Source organism: Phasianus colchicus, chromosome 13, assembly GCF_987193195.1.
Source record: "Phasianus colchicus chromosome 13, bPhaCol1.hap1.1, whole genome shotgun sequence".
NCBI classification, from domain to species: Eukaryota; Metazoa; Chordata; class Aves; order Galliformes; family Phasianidae; genus Phasianus; species Phasianus colchicus.
This window is the reverse complement of record NC_143448.1, coordinates 7,680,002-7,695,379: the sequence shown is the minus strand read 5'-3', so window position 1 is coordinate 7,695,379 and position 15,378 is coordinate 7,680,002. Positions and strand designations below refer to the sequence as shown.

The 15,378-nt window shown below is 35.5% G+C and overlaps 1 protein-coding gene across 5 annotated transcripts in view; it reads left to right on the top strand.

The window, feature by feature from the left end:
- Positions 1 to 15,378, top strand: part of LONP2 (lon peptidase 2, peroxisomal) — a 106,437-nt gene that overhangs the window by 73,043 nt on the left and 18,016 nt on the right. For all 5 annotated transcript variants that reach the window (XR_016470921.1, XR_016470920.1, XR_016470919.1 and 2 more), the window contains 4 exons: positions 1,315 to 1,573; positions 7,605 to 7,746; positions 13,136 to 13,286; positions 14,238 to 14,364. Coding sequence is in view for 2 of the 5 variants with exons in the window: in XM_031614911.2 (XP_031470771.1) it covers positions 1,315 to 1,573; positions 7,605 to 7,746; positions 13,136 to 13,286; positions 14,238 to 14,364 (679 nt within the window). In the remaining 3 variants the exon portion in view is untranslated. The remainder of the gene's footprint in view (positions 1 to 1,314; positions 1,574 to 7,604; positions 7,747 to 13,135; positions 13,287 to 14,237; positions 14,365 to 15,378) is intronic.

Sequence of the window (15,378 nt, the reverse complement as noted above, 5' to 3'; positions counted from 1 at the left end):
TTTACAGCTTTTTCATTTTTGCATTTCAGGTAGGATTAATTACATCATATCGTATTACTATGGCAATACAGTGAAACAGTGGTAAAAAAAATCCATACTGTGCTTCTCAAAATGTTCGGTTTCTTTTCTTAGGTTTTTCTTACTGTCATAACTGGAAGTGTGTTCCCCTTAATTTTTTTTATTAGTCTCAAACAGACTATTTTATAATCACAGTCTGATATGTCTCTGCCTCAGAGACTGTTCTGGATGATAGTATTTAGTAGTTATGTTTGTGATCTGCTTTTGGAAAAATTGAATCTAGAGTCATTACCTTGAAAAGCTGCTCAGGTGAGGTTTTTTCGCATCAAATAAGGTTAAAATGTTAGAAGTACCAAAGAAAACTGCTGCTAATTACTATCTCTTACATCAAATAAAAAAACTTTTTAACATTTCTGCAGCATAAATCTTCCTGAAGAAAGTTCTGGTATATCTGATGTTGATCAAGTTTGTTAAAGATCAAGAGGATGAAAAAGCAAAGTTGTAGTTACTTTTCATAGTTAAAACTTTGGATACAATAGGAAACAGCTCAACTTTTTACCATCGTTTTCAAAAACTTTGAGCAGAAATTGATATAAATACAGGAATGGGATACAAAAATGGAGATCAGGAAAGTGTAGACCAACACAAATAGATTCATTGGACAGAAATACTTTCCAGAAGTGTTTTGAAGAATGAAGCTTTTGGATGGCATTTAAAACAGTGACAATTTATCTCAAATTATGGCAATTGTAAAAACCGAATTTTTCCAGTCCTAGTATCAAATAGGTATTTTGCACAGTACAGTCACTTAAAGTATATAGCTAGCAAAGCCTGCCATTCAAGCCTTGTGAGGTAATACAGACTATAGTGTAAATAGGCGAGATGAAGACATAGGATTGAATTTATCTTTTGATAAGACCTTATGGCTTCAGATTCAGTTCTGTGAGATGACAAATGCTGAAAAATATGCATGTTGTTCAGTTGCTGTTCCAGGATAGATATTAAGTTAATTTGAACCAGATTTTAAAACTGTGACACAGTGAAAGGATGTTTCCATTTTTGTTGTTAATTCTTTTATCCATAAGGTGATCTCTCCAGCTTGTGTTTACTTTTCTTCTTAAAAAAATAAGGCTTATAATTATCTTAGCAAAATGTTGTGTGGAATATAAATGTGAGTATTGGGTGAATTATGTTGATGAACGTGTGAAAATGTATTAATTTCTGTTGCACAGTAGAATTGTTTCCATTTCTAAAGGTAAATGTGCTGATATCCTTTCTGTTGTTAATGATTGACAGATCGCCTTGAAATTCGTGCAGCTCGAATTCTTCTGGATAATGATCATTACGCGATGGAGAAGTTGAAGAAAAGAGTTTTGGAGTACTTAGCTGTCAGGCAGCTAAAAAACAACCTCAAGGGACCCATTCTTTGCTTTGTGGGACCCCCAGGAGTTGGCAAAACCAGTGTGGGGAGATCAATTGCAAAGACTTTGGGTCGAGAATTCCACAGAATTGCTTTAGGAGGTGTCTGCGATCAATCTGATATCCGAGGCCATAGGTATGTATTTCTTTTTTTATTATATGTAATTTACTATTTTATTACAGAACATACTGATTATTTTTGTTGTTCAGCTGATGTGGAGAAGTTTCACTTATTTCAAATACTGTTATCTATCACTCACTGATTCTCTTTGGTATTCAGTGGTATTATTCAGGAGCGAATTTTAATAATGAGAGTGGGCATTCACTGTTGAGATTTGTTCTTTATTCTTTTTGTTACTGCCTTTTTATTTTATGTGGAGAGTAGAATAATCATACCTGGATCTAGAACTGTGGCAAGATGCATGACCTGTGAACTTCATATGCTTGGGATAATTAAAACTGCCTTTATATCTCTAAGTCATTTATAATCTTCAGGTTTTTTGGCATTGTGATTGAAATTTTTGAGTTCTAGGAGGAGTGCAGAGATTCAGTTAAATCAAATAGTGTATGACTAACAACACATTACTTTGTAACCATGTTTGTTATTAAAACCATGAGAGCAATTCTTAAATGTTGCTGGAGAATAGCAACTGAGTTACTGAGAGTATTTCAGCCTTGTTAGTATATTATTTTTCCATTTCAAAAGGATGTTTATTCAGGGACACTTATGCTGAAAGAGTTCAATATAAGCCCTTTCCTTAGGGCTTATTTTTTTATTTGCATCTCTTTATACATCTGCTTCTCAGTTTTCCAAATGATTTGTTTAAATCAACCAGTTTCCCATACTCTGCTGGAAGGATAATGAATAGATAATGTTGGTAAGTAACTGCGAAACATCAGTGCAGCGTTTTTTGGTTCCATTAAGTATGTCTCATGATCTGTAGAACCATGTGATTTCTCCTTACAACAGCTGGTAAATTATTGTAAATTGAAATTACTAGTTTTTTGATGCCATGTAACCAGTTAATTTTGCCCAATGGCTGTACTACTGGCCTCAACTATCAGAATGCGCTATCAGTGTTGTTCCAGTTCCAAATTAACTCCTTTTTATTTTCATGACATAAAACACACCTGGGAATTTTTGCCACTTCACTTTTAATTTTAATGAAAACTTAAATGCCTAACAAAAACTCATTTTGTGGTATCAGATTTTCCAGTGTGTAAGCTAGTTTAGCATGTGAATATACTAGAGTACTGCAAGTTCATGGTCTCTACTAACAGGAATGCAGAAGGCTTACTGGGACATGCACTGAAATTCTTGTACGTGAACTTGTAGCAATCTAGAGTTTAATATACTGTTGGTATACTATTGATCACTTTTTAGACCAGAATGTGAGAGAAGAAACATTGGAACAGCAATGTTGTACTTAACACACCTAGCTACACCTGGAGTTTGTGGCATAAATAATATTTGTGAGGTTTTTTTAGGGTAGGTTTGATCAGCATACACAGAAGCCACTGGGGGGTTAAATATTGAGTATGGTTGTACATTTGTTTGATTAAATATATCAGTTTTCTGTGTATAGCAGCACTCTGTGTGGTTGATTGTTCTGTAAACCTTTGTAATATCTGCCCTTTTTGCCCATTTACTTATTCACTAATGGAAAAAGAAGCAGAACTGTCCTTCACAGGGTTTTATTCCTTGTATTTCATAAACTGACACTGTTTACTAAGTAAGAATTCTGATGTTTCAAACTATTTATTGTATGAATCCTAAAAAACAAGCATAATGCAGATACTACAAGTTGCTGTTTGATATTGGAACCACTAGGGGTTGTTGAATTTACATTTACAGACATTAAGGAACTTTTTCCAGGGCTGAGTAAAACTTGAGCCTTTCTAAAAGACCAATGTGTATGAAGCAGACGTTATGGAAAGAATGTAGAACTGTCAACAGCAGTTACTCAATTGCCAGTAATTTCTTACAGTTTTATTTTGTTAGTTTGTTTATTTTTGGCTTTCCATCTTGTGTTTACTTCTTTTATGGAGAGCTGCACTCATGGGATAATGACTTCAAAAACATAGAAATTCAAGTGCTTGTGGTTGCCATCATAGTATTTTTGCATGTTAGAAATTAATCTTTAGTATAAAAATAAGTACTTAAAATTAGAAAGTATTTGACAAGACAGGAAGAGAAAAAGACCATCTAGAATTAACAGGAGTTCCATATGGTTACTCTCTAGCCATGTAGCTGAAGACCAAAACTTAGTGGTGGTTAGTGAGGGTCCCTTGTAACCACCTGTTTTGCATGTTTCATGTTAAGTAAAATCTAGCAGTTGAATGCAGATTTTTTTTCTGTGTTTCTGTTTCATTGTTTTCTGTTTCTTCTTAGCTTTTCTGTAATCTTCCCTCCATAATGTTGTTTTCATGAATAGGTCCTCCAAGTTAATCCTGGTCAAGTGAATCCATATTATGCTTCCAGTGGCAATCGCAGAAGAGAATTTGAGAAGCAGTCTAAAAGTGAAGAAGACATAAGATCTTCTCCCAGTTTGACTTTTAAGTGGGCTTATTTTCTAAGACTGCATGTTAGGAGCCCTCCTTTTTCTCCTTAAGGCTCCTTCTTAGGCTTTAAGGCTTAAGTTAAGCATTCCTATTAAAGTTGCAGAAAAATGCTAGTATATGCACCTACTAATGTACTAAACATTTACAAATGTACCAAATGCGCTGAAGCATTGAAAAAGAAATTGTGGGTGATTTTCACTTGCAAGCAGATATTACCTGAAATAGCGCTCACTTTGGCTACGTGTAACTGTTACAGGTGAAAGGAGCAAATTGATAGATTCAGCAAGAAAAACAAAATATCTTGCTTTGCAGTGTGGAGGGCAGTGATGTTTCAGTACTTGTGCTGTTCTGGGAGAGGTGTAGCTTGGGCAGTCTGCAGGCGTCCCGCTTTTTCCACTTAAGTGTGCATCATGTGGCTGCAGCTGGGGATTCTGTGGGTCCTGTTTTGACTGGGTGAAGATATTACAGGGCCGCATTCTCAAAATGAAGTCATCATCTTGGTACAAAAACAGAACTGCTTTATCAGACATGCCCCAGCTGTTGTTAGCATTTACCACTCATCTATACTCTATGTAAATGCTTGCTGTTTCGTTTACTGGTAACTTGTATTTATAAAAGCAAAAGAAGACAATCTGAAATACTTGTTTTTATCTGAAAATTTCCCTGAGTTTAAGATCTCCTCAGTACTGATACTTGGTTTTATTCAAAAACCGTATGATCTTCTCTACTGCGTGTGAGCAGGTTTCTATTTTCAAAAAGGAAAGATGTCGTTGCACTATTTATAATGGTGCTAGTGAGATTTTTTTTTTCCTTCTCTCACCTCTGTGTGAGGCTCCCTTTTTTTTATATCAGCACTTTTCATTTTCTGCAAGTTTGGATAGATAACCTCTGATTTAGTCCTGTGCTGAATATTTTCTGAGGTGCATCTGTGCATGAAAAGGTGAGGTTGCACAGGCCTCCTTGCACTAGAAAAAAGCAAACCGGGTTTTCACCTTGGCAAAGTAACTTTGTTACACAACTACAGAGTATAGATACACATGTAAAGTAAGTGCAACCTCTGTCCTTGCAAAAAACAAACCAAGACAAAAAACCTCTGACCTAATGCAAGTAAGTTCATAAATAGTTTCTTTGGTAGCGTGAACTTTTATCTTTTCCTAATTCTGTGATTTGAAAACCACTCTGGTTTAAAACAACTTAAAACTTTGTCTTTAGAAAAATATGAAGAAATTAGGTCATGTTTTTACCAGTAACACTAGTACTGCTTTAGGAGTTCTGATTCATAAACATTCCCAGTTTGCACTGGGAGAGCTGTTAAGTTTCCCAGCTGCCTTTTCAGTGATACATACCTCCCAGTTACAACCTTAGTGTTTTTGAAGGGTGACTTTTCACTGATCTAAAAATAAGTAGAAAATTTACTGAAGTACAGACCTTATGTGGCGTGGTCTCTTAAGGTGCTCTTTGTTGCTACGTAGGGGAGTGCCAGCAAGATTGTTCTCAACTTCCTGTTTCAAATGGAAAGCAGCTGATTTCTCTTTGTAGGCTGAATGCATGGAGAAAAACTATGTGTCAAAATAACGAGCAAAGGCACATTTGTATCAAAATGCTAAAATTAGAATGCTGTTTTTCTTCCTTTTAGCTGTAGCTAAAAGAATGGAAATAATGACTAAACATCCTTACAGCATCACAAACAGTAGTTTTCAGTTTCACAAGTTACGAGGCAAAGGTTAATGTCCAGACAGATAAATAGCCATATCTGCTTATAATTTCATTATGTCACAGTGGTTTTATACATAAATTTCTTCAGAGTCTATCTTACAGAGGACTCTTGAGTTGTGTTTCCTAATAAAAAGATAGGAATAAAAATAGATTTATCTGGGTTTGTATTTTTAATGTAAAATACGAGGTTATTGTCTGTTGTCACTCTACGTGTGACATTAGCATTCTTTATTCAGCTTGGAGATCTTGAGTCTGATTAATAGCATATAATAGATACTGGTCCATCTTTAATGTAATGTACTGAAGGCTTAGACTGTTAGAAATGGGAAGAGTAAATTGATACTTAGGCATTTTTAATCCTAAAATTCATAACCCAAGTTTCTATTACACATTGTGTAGCATATCAAGTTATTAGTGTAGTAAGCACCTTGTGTGAAAACAGAAAATTGCTTCAATAATTAGCTTGGTTGAACTGCTAAAAGATTCACTTCTGTGAACTTCAGTTCTGCTTTGGTCTCATAATTTTTTGATAGCATTTTATAGGATCTTTTCATGCTTTTGGCAGTGTTGACTGTATGCAGATGGAGAATGAAGTGACATGCTGATATAATGGCTCCCCCGTGCAGGTTCTGGGTTGGTAATAAATGTTATGTAGTATACTTCTCAGTGGATAGGAGTGTACTCATTCACTGCAGAATGAGGCTCTGCACAAAAGCAGTGAGGTGACAAACTAGTGCATGCTGGCTGCTCCAATCTCTAGCTGCTGTCTCGTGAAGGTGGTAATAGACAAGTTGAAATTCTATTGCATTTCTGGCTGTTTAAAAGATGTCACTTTGCTCAGATCGACAATTAAATACTGTAAATTCTTTTCTTTTTTTTCAGTCAGTTGCTAAATATTACCTGGATCTGACATTTTTCCTCTGTTTGCTCTGTGTTTGGGGGCTGAGTTGTTTTTTTCGTGTTGTGTTTCTTTTCAATTTTTTAAAAATATATTTAAGGTTTTTGTTTTGTTTTGTTTTGAAATTACTCCCGTGGTATTTATTTCATCATTTTAAATGTCATCCTGTTTGTTTTGGACTGTATGAAAGCAGAACCTGTGATAAAGCCGGCCTGTTCTGCATATGTGCTTTGAGAGGATCATGAGATAGGTGCTTGTAGTTCAGCACTTCATGTAATTCAGCACTTCATGCATCTCTTTCTTCAGAGTGACTAGCATTTTATACTATTAATAACTGTATTTTGTTTAGTTGGGCTCAGGCAGAAGAAACTGTGATAAATGCAGCAAAGAATGTCTCTATATGGATGTAAAATGGGGTTGCTGTACGTGTTGTGAAGTTTTACCAGCATTGCTGAATAAATTCAAATACCTTTTGTACTCATCCAGTTCACATTTCAAAATGTTTCAACATATTTGGACTTACTACCTAACTCGTAACATGCTTGTGTGAGCTCTGTTGTGGTGACAAAAACCCATTATTATTATTTATTATTAAACTATCAATAAAATTCCCAAATCTGCTTCTGCTTGTTCATACAATACAAAGATACTTGTACTGGTTCCTGTGAAATGCCTGTAAGCCATTAAATTTCCATATATTTAGATGCATATGTAGTCTTTAGTTAGTCTTTAGTTTTTATGTAGTCTTCCCAGGTCAACTAGTGCACCATGGAACTTGAGTTTACACCTGCTGATATAATTGCTTGTCTTAGTTAGATGCATATTCCAGATTTTTTATCTGCTAGATCTAGAAAGTTGTTCAAAAGTGGAAGAATTGTTAGAAGACTTCCTATTCTCGTATTTTCCTTTGAGAGTTTGTCTTTTGAATGCTTCTACTTTTTTTTCATGTATCTGACCCATATTTTTCCCATCATATATTTTTTGCTCACAGGCGCACCTACGTTGGCAGCATGCCTGGCAGAATAATCAATGGACTGAAGACTGTTGGGGTTAATAATCCAGTGTTCCTTTTAGATGAGGTTGATAAACTGGGGAAGAGCTTGCAGGGAGATCCTGCAGCAGCCTTACTAGAGGTAAGAGATATCAAATTACTAACACTTTTTTATTTGTAATTAAAAAGAATTAAAATACTGCATATTATATACTGAAGATCGTTCACATCTTACTGTCCTTGCACTGCTGAAGAGGAGAGGGAGGCATGAGAGAGATAGTAGTGTCAGCTAAAAGTCAGCTAAACTGAAACACGTCAGGCTTTCCAGAATAGACATAGTGCTAGTGTACTTAATGATTCTGGTATTGTGTACATTTAGAATTTCATTGTACTGATTTATTGTTGCAGTGTCTAAAACTTTTGTATGTTCTCTCTAACTATAGAGGCTACCATCCCACCACTGAAAAACTTGAGCTGCTTCTGTGGTTCTTTACCTGTTTCGGTCAAAATCAGTTGGATTAGTAAAATACATATCTAAATTTTTAGGGCTCATTTTAGGTGAAATGATTTTTGGAGTAGTCCAGGAAGGATCTCAGTTTTCAGTAGCTGAGAGGTTGTGGGAGGGGATGGAAGTAAATAGTTCTACTGATATTTGTGCACAGTGACATTTTAATGACTTTTTTACTGATAGTGCTTAATATAGTGCTTTGAGGATGAAAAATGCTACTTGATGTTGCATTTAGGTATCATGTGCTCATCTGTGTGCTGTATGGCTTTCTACAAATAAAACATCATTTGACATTCTATGGATGTCATTGTTTTCTTCCTGCTAGATAGTATAAAATTACTATTTTGGCAAAGCCAGGTAGTTCTTTTAAATTCAGTGTCTGAGCGGGTTAGGCTTCAGAGCTCTGCTTTTATCTTGGCATGTTAACATGATCTAGCAGTGCTAGAAAATAATGTGGCTTCACTTTTTCAGCTTTTAAAAATGACAGCTATGGTTCTTTACCTGTCTATTTTTCAGGTGTGTGGTATACATTCCTAGAATGCAAAGAAAATAAGCAAGGGAGTCTAAGAAATATTTAAATTTTCTTTGTATTTTTCTCTTATGAGATTTTATTTAATCTTTGCTGTTAATGATAATGAAATCTGTTTCTGTATTTGCTGTTTTTTTTGTTTGTTTGTTTGTTTGTTTATTTTTTGTTTTTTGTCATTTCTCCTATAGACATTAAACTAAACTGACCTTTCTCTGGTCAACGCACGGTTAAAATTATACCTGAAAGTCAAATTCCTTTGGCTTGCTGAATGTGGTTTGCTAGGCAGTCGGTCACTAATAAAGCAATGATTTGTGTTTCCTGAAAAAGAGAATGAATTTTTCTTGAAAGTGTTCTGGTTACAAATCTTGAACGTTAACATTAATCTGTTAACATTGATATTTCTATTCAAACTTGGTGTTGCTTTTTAAATTTATATTTCCTTCTCTGTCCTGCAGCAGATAAATGATGATTTCTGTCATTTTCTTGTCCTGTCAAACATGTGAAAGCAAATTAAATGAATTTGTTTTTGAATTATTTGTATTTGAATATTTTACTTTATTTTTTTCCCCAACTGCAGTGGGAGTGCAATGTTTTGAACATTTTAAAGCCTTAATCTTAGTGCAGGTGCACAACTCATCTTCTGCTATGAATTATTCTAGCTGAGGCTCATCAGGTTAGCTTTCAACCGTCTGCTTGGGCTGCAGTCTTTATGTAGGTTATTGCTAATGGACCAAAGGTTGCATGTGGAGAAGTAATTGCTGTATTAACCATGTCTGGGCTGCTCCCATGTGAGTTCAGTGTCTCCCTCTACTGTTGTCTAAACGTCCTGAGTCAGGTGCTTACCTCTAAAAATGGAGAACTCACGCTTGAACATAACGGCTTAATTTTCATCTACTTTTGGTCTTTTACGTTGTTGGAAAGTGTGTCTGGAATGCACAAAGATAACTGTTGTGTAGGAAAACTAACAATAGTAAGTGATCACCTAGATGACACTCTTGTTTTTCAGATTTCTGTTTCTTGTTTGCTAAGTGCTGTCAGTATGTATAAGTGGTATGTCCTTTCTTCTTTATTGTACAGGTATGTTTGACACTGTCTACAAGACAGTGTAGTGAGGAAAATGTCATATTCTGTGAGGTTGGAAGCAAAGCTCAGTGTTCCATAATTGCTGAATATGTGTTGAGTTAAGGTGCTGCTGCAGAGTTGTTGCTTGAGCAAAGCAGAATGTCGTCTTATCCCTGGTTACTGTTCATCAACAAGGGAATGCTTTGATCTAAATTTAGGTGACCTCAGTTTAAAATAGAAGAAAATAGAAATGGATTCAAGTACTTGATAGTGAGTATTTGTATGCAGGAAATTAGACCAGGAACATAGCCAGGCAATTAAATGTTCTTCTGGATTTTGGGGTAATAAAATGCTGATATAGAGAAGTCTTTGTACATATGTGAACTGTCAACCATAAATTAATCAAGATGTTTTGTTCACTGAATGCTCTTTTTGTACTTAATATTTTTCAGTTAGTTGAGTATCTGAAAACTTTTGAACTTGAACTTTGGCACAGATACCTAGCTAAAGGTTCTGTTTGGCTTGGAAAATCTGTGCTAAATGTGTGGGTATGGTCCTGTTTTATGTCTTGCTCTAAGAAATGATTACTGTAGCAATGAATTATTAGTCTATAGAAACTAAAGTCCATATATGAAATATCAGATAATTTACATACATTCAGCTTGCTTTACCTTTATTGGCTAGCGTTGTTTGTGCACGAGTAGAATAGTATCACTATTCTATATATAGTATAATGTTTTAATGAGCAGTCTAGCACTTAGTAGAAGTTGTAAGAATTTCTAGTTACAGACTACCAGGAGAAAGAGATAAATGTATTTATAACCATTAATGTAACAAAAAAACACTACAATGCTTGAGTTAATAGACTGGAATTTTGTGGAAATACTGTGTTGCCAATGTAAGCTAGATTAGGATTTGCTGTTCAGGTCAGTTTTGAAAATTTTTTAAGATTTCCAAAACTTTTGAATGGAAGACTAATGTTTGATATAGATCAGCTGTCTTTGAAGAAAGTTGTAGATATTCTGCTTGGATGCAATGTATGTGATTGTGTCCCCCTGCATTTTAGGACTAGATCTTAGGACCAGTGGAGTTAAGAGGCAACTTGCTAAGCTCTATTAATACTACTGATGGAATCATTCATCTGTGCATTTGACTAGTCAGGAAACTTCATGGCCTGTGCTTTTGTTAGTAAAGGAGGGAAAAAAGGATAGCAGCTGTCTGCTGGAGAGGGTAAGGAAAGACACTTTTCAGTGGCTTGTAGCCAGTGAACAATAATCCTCACAGAGTTACAGTCTTAGTTAGAATTTAGGTATATGCTTCAGCATGTTTAAGTATTTCAATATCAAGAAGGAAGTATGATTTGTATTTTACTGTAGCCATAGTACATTTCCATATATTCACCTAAAATCTTTGTAGTACTTCAAAGTGAAAGAGAAACTGTTCTACTTAAAAGAAGTTCTGCTTTGTTTTCAATATGCTAGAAAAAGAATATTCAGAATTATTTTTATCCTACCTAGCTAAAAAGTGTTCAAATTCAATTTTTTAAAATTAACAACACTGTTCTTGGCTGTGATTCAAATTACTAAGACATGTGCATTCATTTTGGTGTAGGCAGATACATTATTTTGACAGCAGTGTGCTAATTCTCAGGACATGCTAAGGTCCTATTATTTGTAATGTGAGAATTATTCATGTCAGTGTAACATTGATAATTCAATATGTGGGAAGAAAATGCATGGTAATGCTTTAAGAGGGGATGGAAAGAGGTTTGTACATAATGGTAGTAAAGAACAATTTCTGGTTGCATGAGTGGGAGCGCAGTGAATGGGAACAGTCTGTGGATTTATACCAGGGCAGTTGATTCCTGACTGACCAGATTGCTGTTTACAATGGAGAGATTACTGAATTTGTGGACAGAGGGAGAGCAGTATGTAACTTACCTTGACGTTAGCAATACTTCCAACAGTTTTGCCCCCAACGTCTTTCTATGTAAATTGTAATATTACATTGTGTTTGGGTGACAACTGATGACATGCTTAATTAGGCTCAGACTGCATTGGTTAATGGGTCCTACTCTGTGAGCATGCCTGTAATATATTGAGTGCCAGAGTACCACTGGCTGTACAGGAAGCAGTCCTGTTGTTGCTATTAACAGTAACCTCAAGGAGATGAGGGCATGCACTTGCATCACATTAGCAGATGATGCCAAATTAAAGAGGACCAGTCAATAGGCTTGAGTGTAGGGCTGCCATCCAGGGGGACCTAGACAGGCTTGAAGCAGGGGCCAGCAAGAACCTGAAAAATTCAGTAAGGACAAGTGCAAAGCCCTGAGCTTGGAGAGGAGCAACTTTAAGCAAGGATGCAAGCTGAGGACTAGCTGGCTCTGGGCAACTCTGTTGTAAAGCTGGAGTCCTTGTTAACACCACATTGAATGTGAGCCAACAGTGTACTCCAGCAGTTAAGATGGCAAACAGCATCAGGAGTTGTGTTAACAGGAGCATAGCCCATAAATCAAGGGATAGGATTATCCTCTTTACTTGGCAGTCGTTAGGCTGCATCTAGAATAGTGCAACACACTTTGGGTTTCCCAAAGCAAACAAGATATCAAGAGAATATGTGTAAGATTAATTTGGAAGCCTGCTGTTAATGCATTAAATTATATCAGTTGTGAACAATATTAGTATAATATGATCCTTTGAAAAAGAAATAGGACAAAAACACTTTGCGTTGAGAATACTTACTCAGATATATTTGCAGTCAAATTTCTCTTTACCTCTGTATAAATTGGCTAGAAATGCTTGTCTCTGACAACACGAACTAAATGTGGTGCATATTAAGGTTTCTGCTTTGTGACCTAGCCAAAATAGAAACTGATAATTTCATGTATGGAGGAAAACAGCAGAGAGAATTTTATTTTGTTCAGTGAAGAAAAACAAACACTTTTTTTTTTTTTTAATAACTGTGCTATTCATGTAAGTACACTGATAATGAAAGGAAATGTTACCTTCCAAAAGTAGAAAGAATGAAGAGAGGTTGAATCTTGGATGTAGAGTTAAGTTGCCCACAGTGACCTCAATCTCATAAAGAGGGGTCCTGCACGGGACCTCTTCAGCCTTTGGAATTAACTGCCCATCTAAAGTTAGGCTGTCTGCAGTGGCTGGAGATATTGCTGGCATTGTGTATGTTGTTGTTAGGAAAATTAAAAAAATAAAAATAAAAATAATTTTAAAAAAAGCTGTTTGGTATGTGATATGAAATCTAGTTTAAAGTAATCTGAGTTTGGCAGGGTATAACGAAACTTCAGTAATATTCATAGTGTATTTTGTAAATGTAAAGTGAGGTTGACAGATCCAAGTAGAGTATTAACAAAATGCTTATACTTCATTTACTTCAAAATGAACAACTGCATTAATTTTGTTAACTCTTTTTAAGGTCCTGGATCCGGAGCAAAACCACAGTTTCACTGATCACTACTTAAATGTAGCCTTTGATCTGTCCCAAGTCCTTTTTATAGCTACAGCCAATACTACAGCAACTATCCCACCTGCTCTGCTTGACAGGATGGAAGTCATTCAAGTTCCAGGTAATGCTGAAGTGTTGTCATTAAGTGGCTATTGCAAGTCCTTAAACAATGTTTTACCTGGAATAAAAATCATTTCCTTAAGCTTTCTAGGAAACTAAACTGATAACTAAAATCATCAAAAGAGACTATTTGCAATGCTTCCTTTGCATTCTCTGTCACTAATGAAGTAGTAGTATGAGAAGACAAGTTACTGAACTGTTTTCTGGAATTACGATTTCTAATTGGTGTGAAGTAATGTAGTAAACTAAGGACTGGATCTTTAGAGAAATACAGGAGGTAAAAGTTTGTGGCCTTACTTTTACAACCTGAACTGGGAGCCTGCCTTCTATATGCAGTAGCTAGTTTTGTTTCTGTAGCACTCACCAAGCCATGGGAAAACTGTTCCACTTTTTGTGCTGAAGACTGTTTGTCCTGTTATATTAAATAATGATTTGATAATATACTGCACCTGTCCCTTCCCTTTTCTTTTAGACTGCCTAATGACTAAGATATAACTATCCAGGGTGGCTACCACCATGCAAGGCATCAAAACAACTTTTAGGATCGCTGAAATAGTGACCAATAGCTGTCTTTTTTTTGTATGCATGCATACATATGATGCCCAGTTTTATAGACTTATACAAAATATGTTTAATGATTACCCTATCACATTAAGCTCTGTTTAGAGATGTAAAGAACTTGTGTATCCTGATGCCATGTCCCTGAACTGAGAATTTCTTTAACAGGAGGAGTTATTTCTTGGTATGTGTGCCCAGCAGCTTAGTAAGCTAGAACTACTGTAAATGTAAATGAGAATGTTTTTCTTATTCTTCTGAAGTCTTACTTTAGGGCCCTGTGTCATATTTGTTTTTAAGGTAATTACCTTTTAAACTGAATCAGGTATGAAGTTGTAAGAAGTTTGACATTATAGTGTATAAGCAAATAGATTAGTAAAAATATTCTTTTTTCTAGGATATACACAGGAAGAAAAAATTGAAATTGCTCATAGACACTTGATTCCTAAACAGCTTGAACAACATGGCCTTACTCCACAGCAGATACAGATTCCACAAGTAACCACCTTAGACATAATTACGAGGTAAACCTATTACTCATCACTTGAAGTTTTCCATAACTTATTTTTCTGGTAACTAGCAAATTTTGAAGTGATAACACAAAGCATTTTGTAAGATCTGTTGTCCTTAACGGACTTGGAATTCCAAAAAATAGTAATTTTTGGAATTGCTTTTTCTGTGCTCATTTGGGTTCTGCTTTCTAAGCGGAACGTTTCTTCCTCTCCCTTCCCTTGTTTTTGGTTCTCAATCAGTGGCTCCCAATCAGCAGTGTTGGCACCATTGATAAGGCAGTATAAATAAATAGAAACACTTGATGCTAATATTGCTGCAGTGTTCAGTATGTGCATCCGTGGTTTTGGCAACAGACAACTTTTTTTTCCTTAAAGAATGAAGTTCTATTTCTGTCATCTTCATACAAAAAAAAAGGAATTATCATTTTGTTTCTTGTGAATGATGGACCACATTTGTCTAAAATTGGAATTAGTTAAAAATGCATTTTTGAAATAGCTTGTATTAATTAGAACTACTGTGTTCGTTGAACACATTAATCAGAACATTTTTTTGAACTTGAAAGTGACTTGGTTACAATGGAATAAGTGTGTTGGTAATGAATGAAGTATTTTATGACCAAGAACAGAATTTTGGCATTTAGTAAGTGCTTCTGCCTGGCATTTCTTTTTAATTCATAGATTAAAAGAAAATACTCTTTTTCAGTCAGTTCATGCAATTTCAGTGATCTGTGTTTTGAATTTAAAAATGGGTAGGTTTCTCAGAAAGTAATGCCTCCTATTTATTTCCGTGGAAACTACAACTGATACAAAGAGCACAATAACATTGTTTGATAGAGCAAATTCTTATCTACAGAACACTATTTTTCAACATAATCACACTGTGCCTTTTTGACAGCAATTGAACAAGGGCCTGCATGTCATGCTCATAACAATCTGTATCAGTGAACATGGCATGCTGTCGCCACTGTTGAAACGTACCATTCACCACCGTGCTGTGCTCTCATCCACTGTTTGGTCTCCATAAAC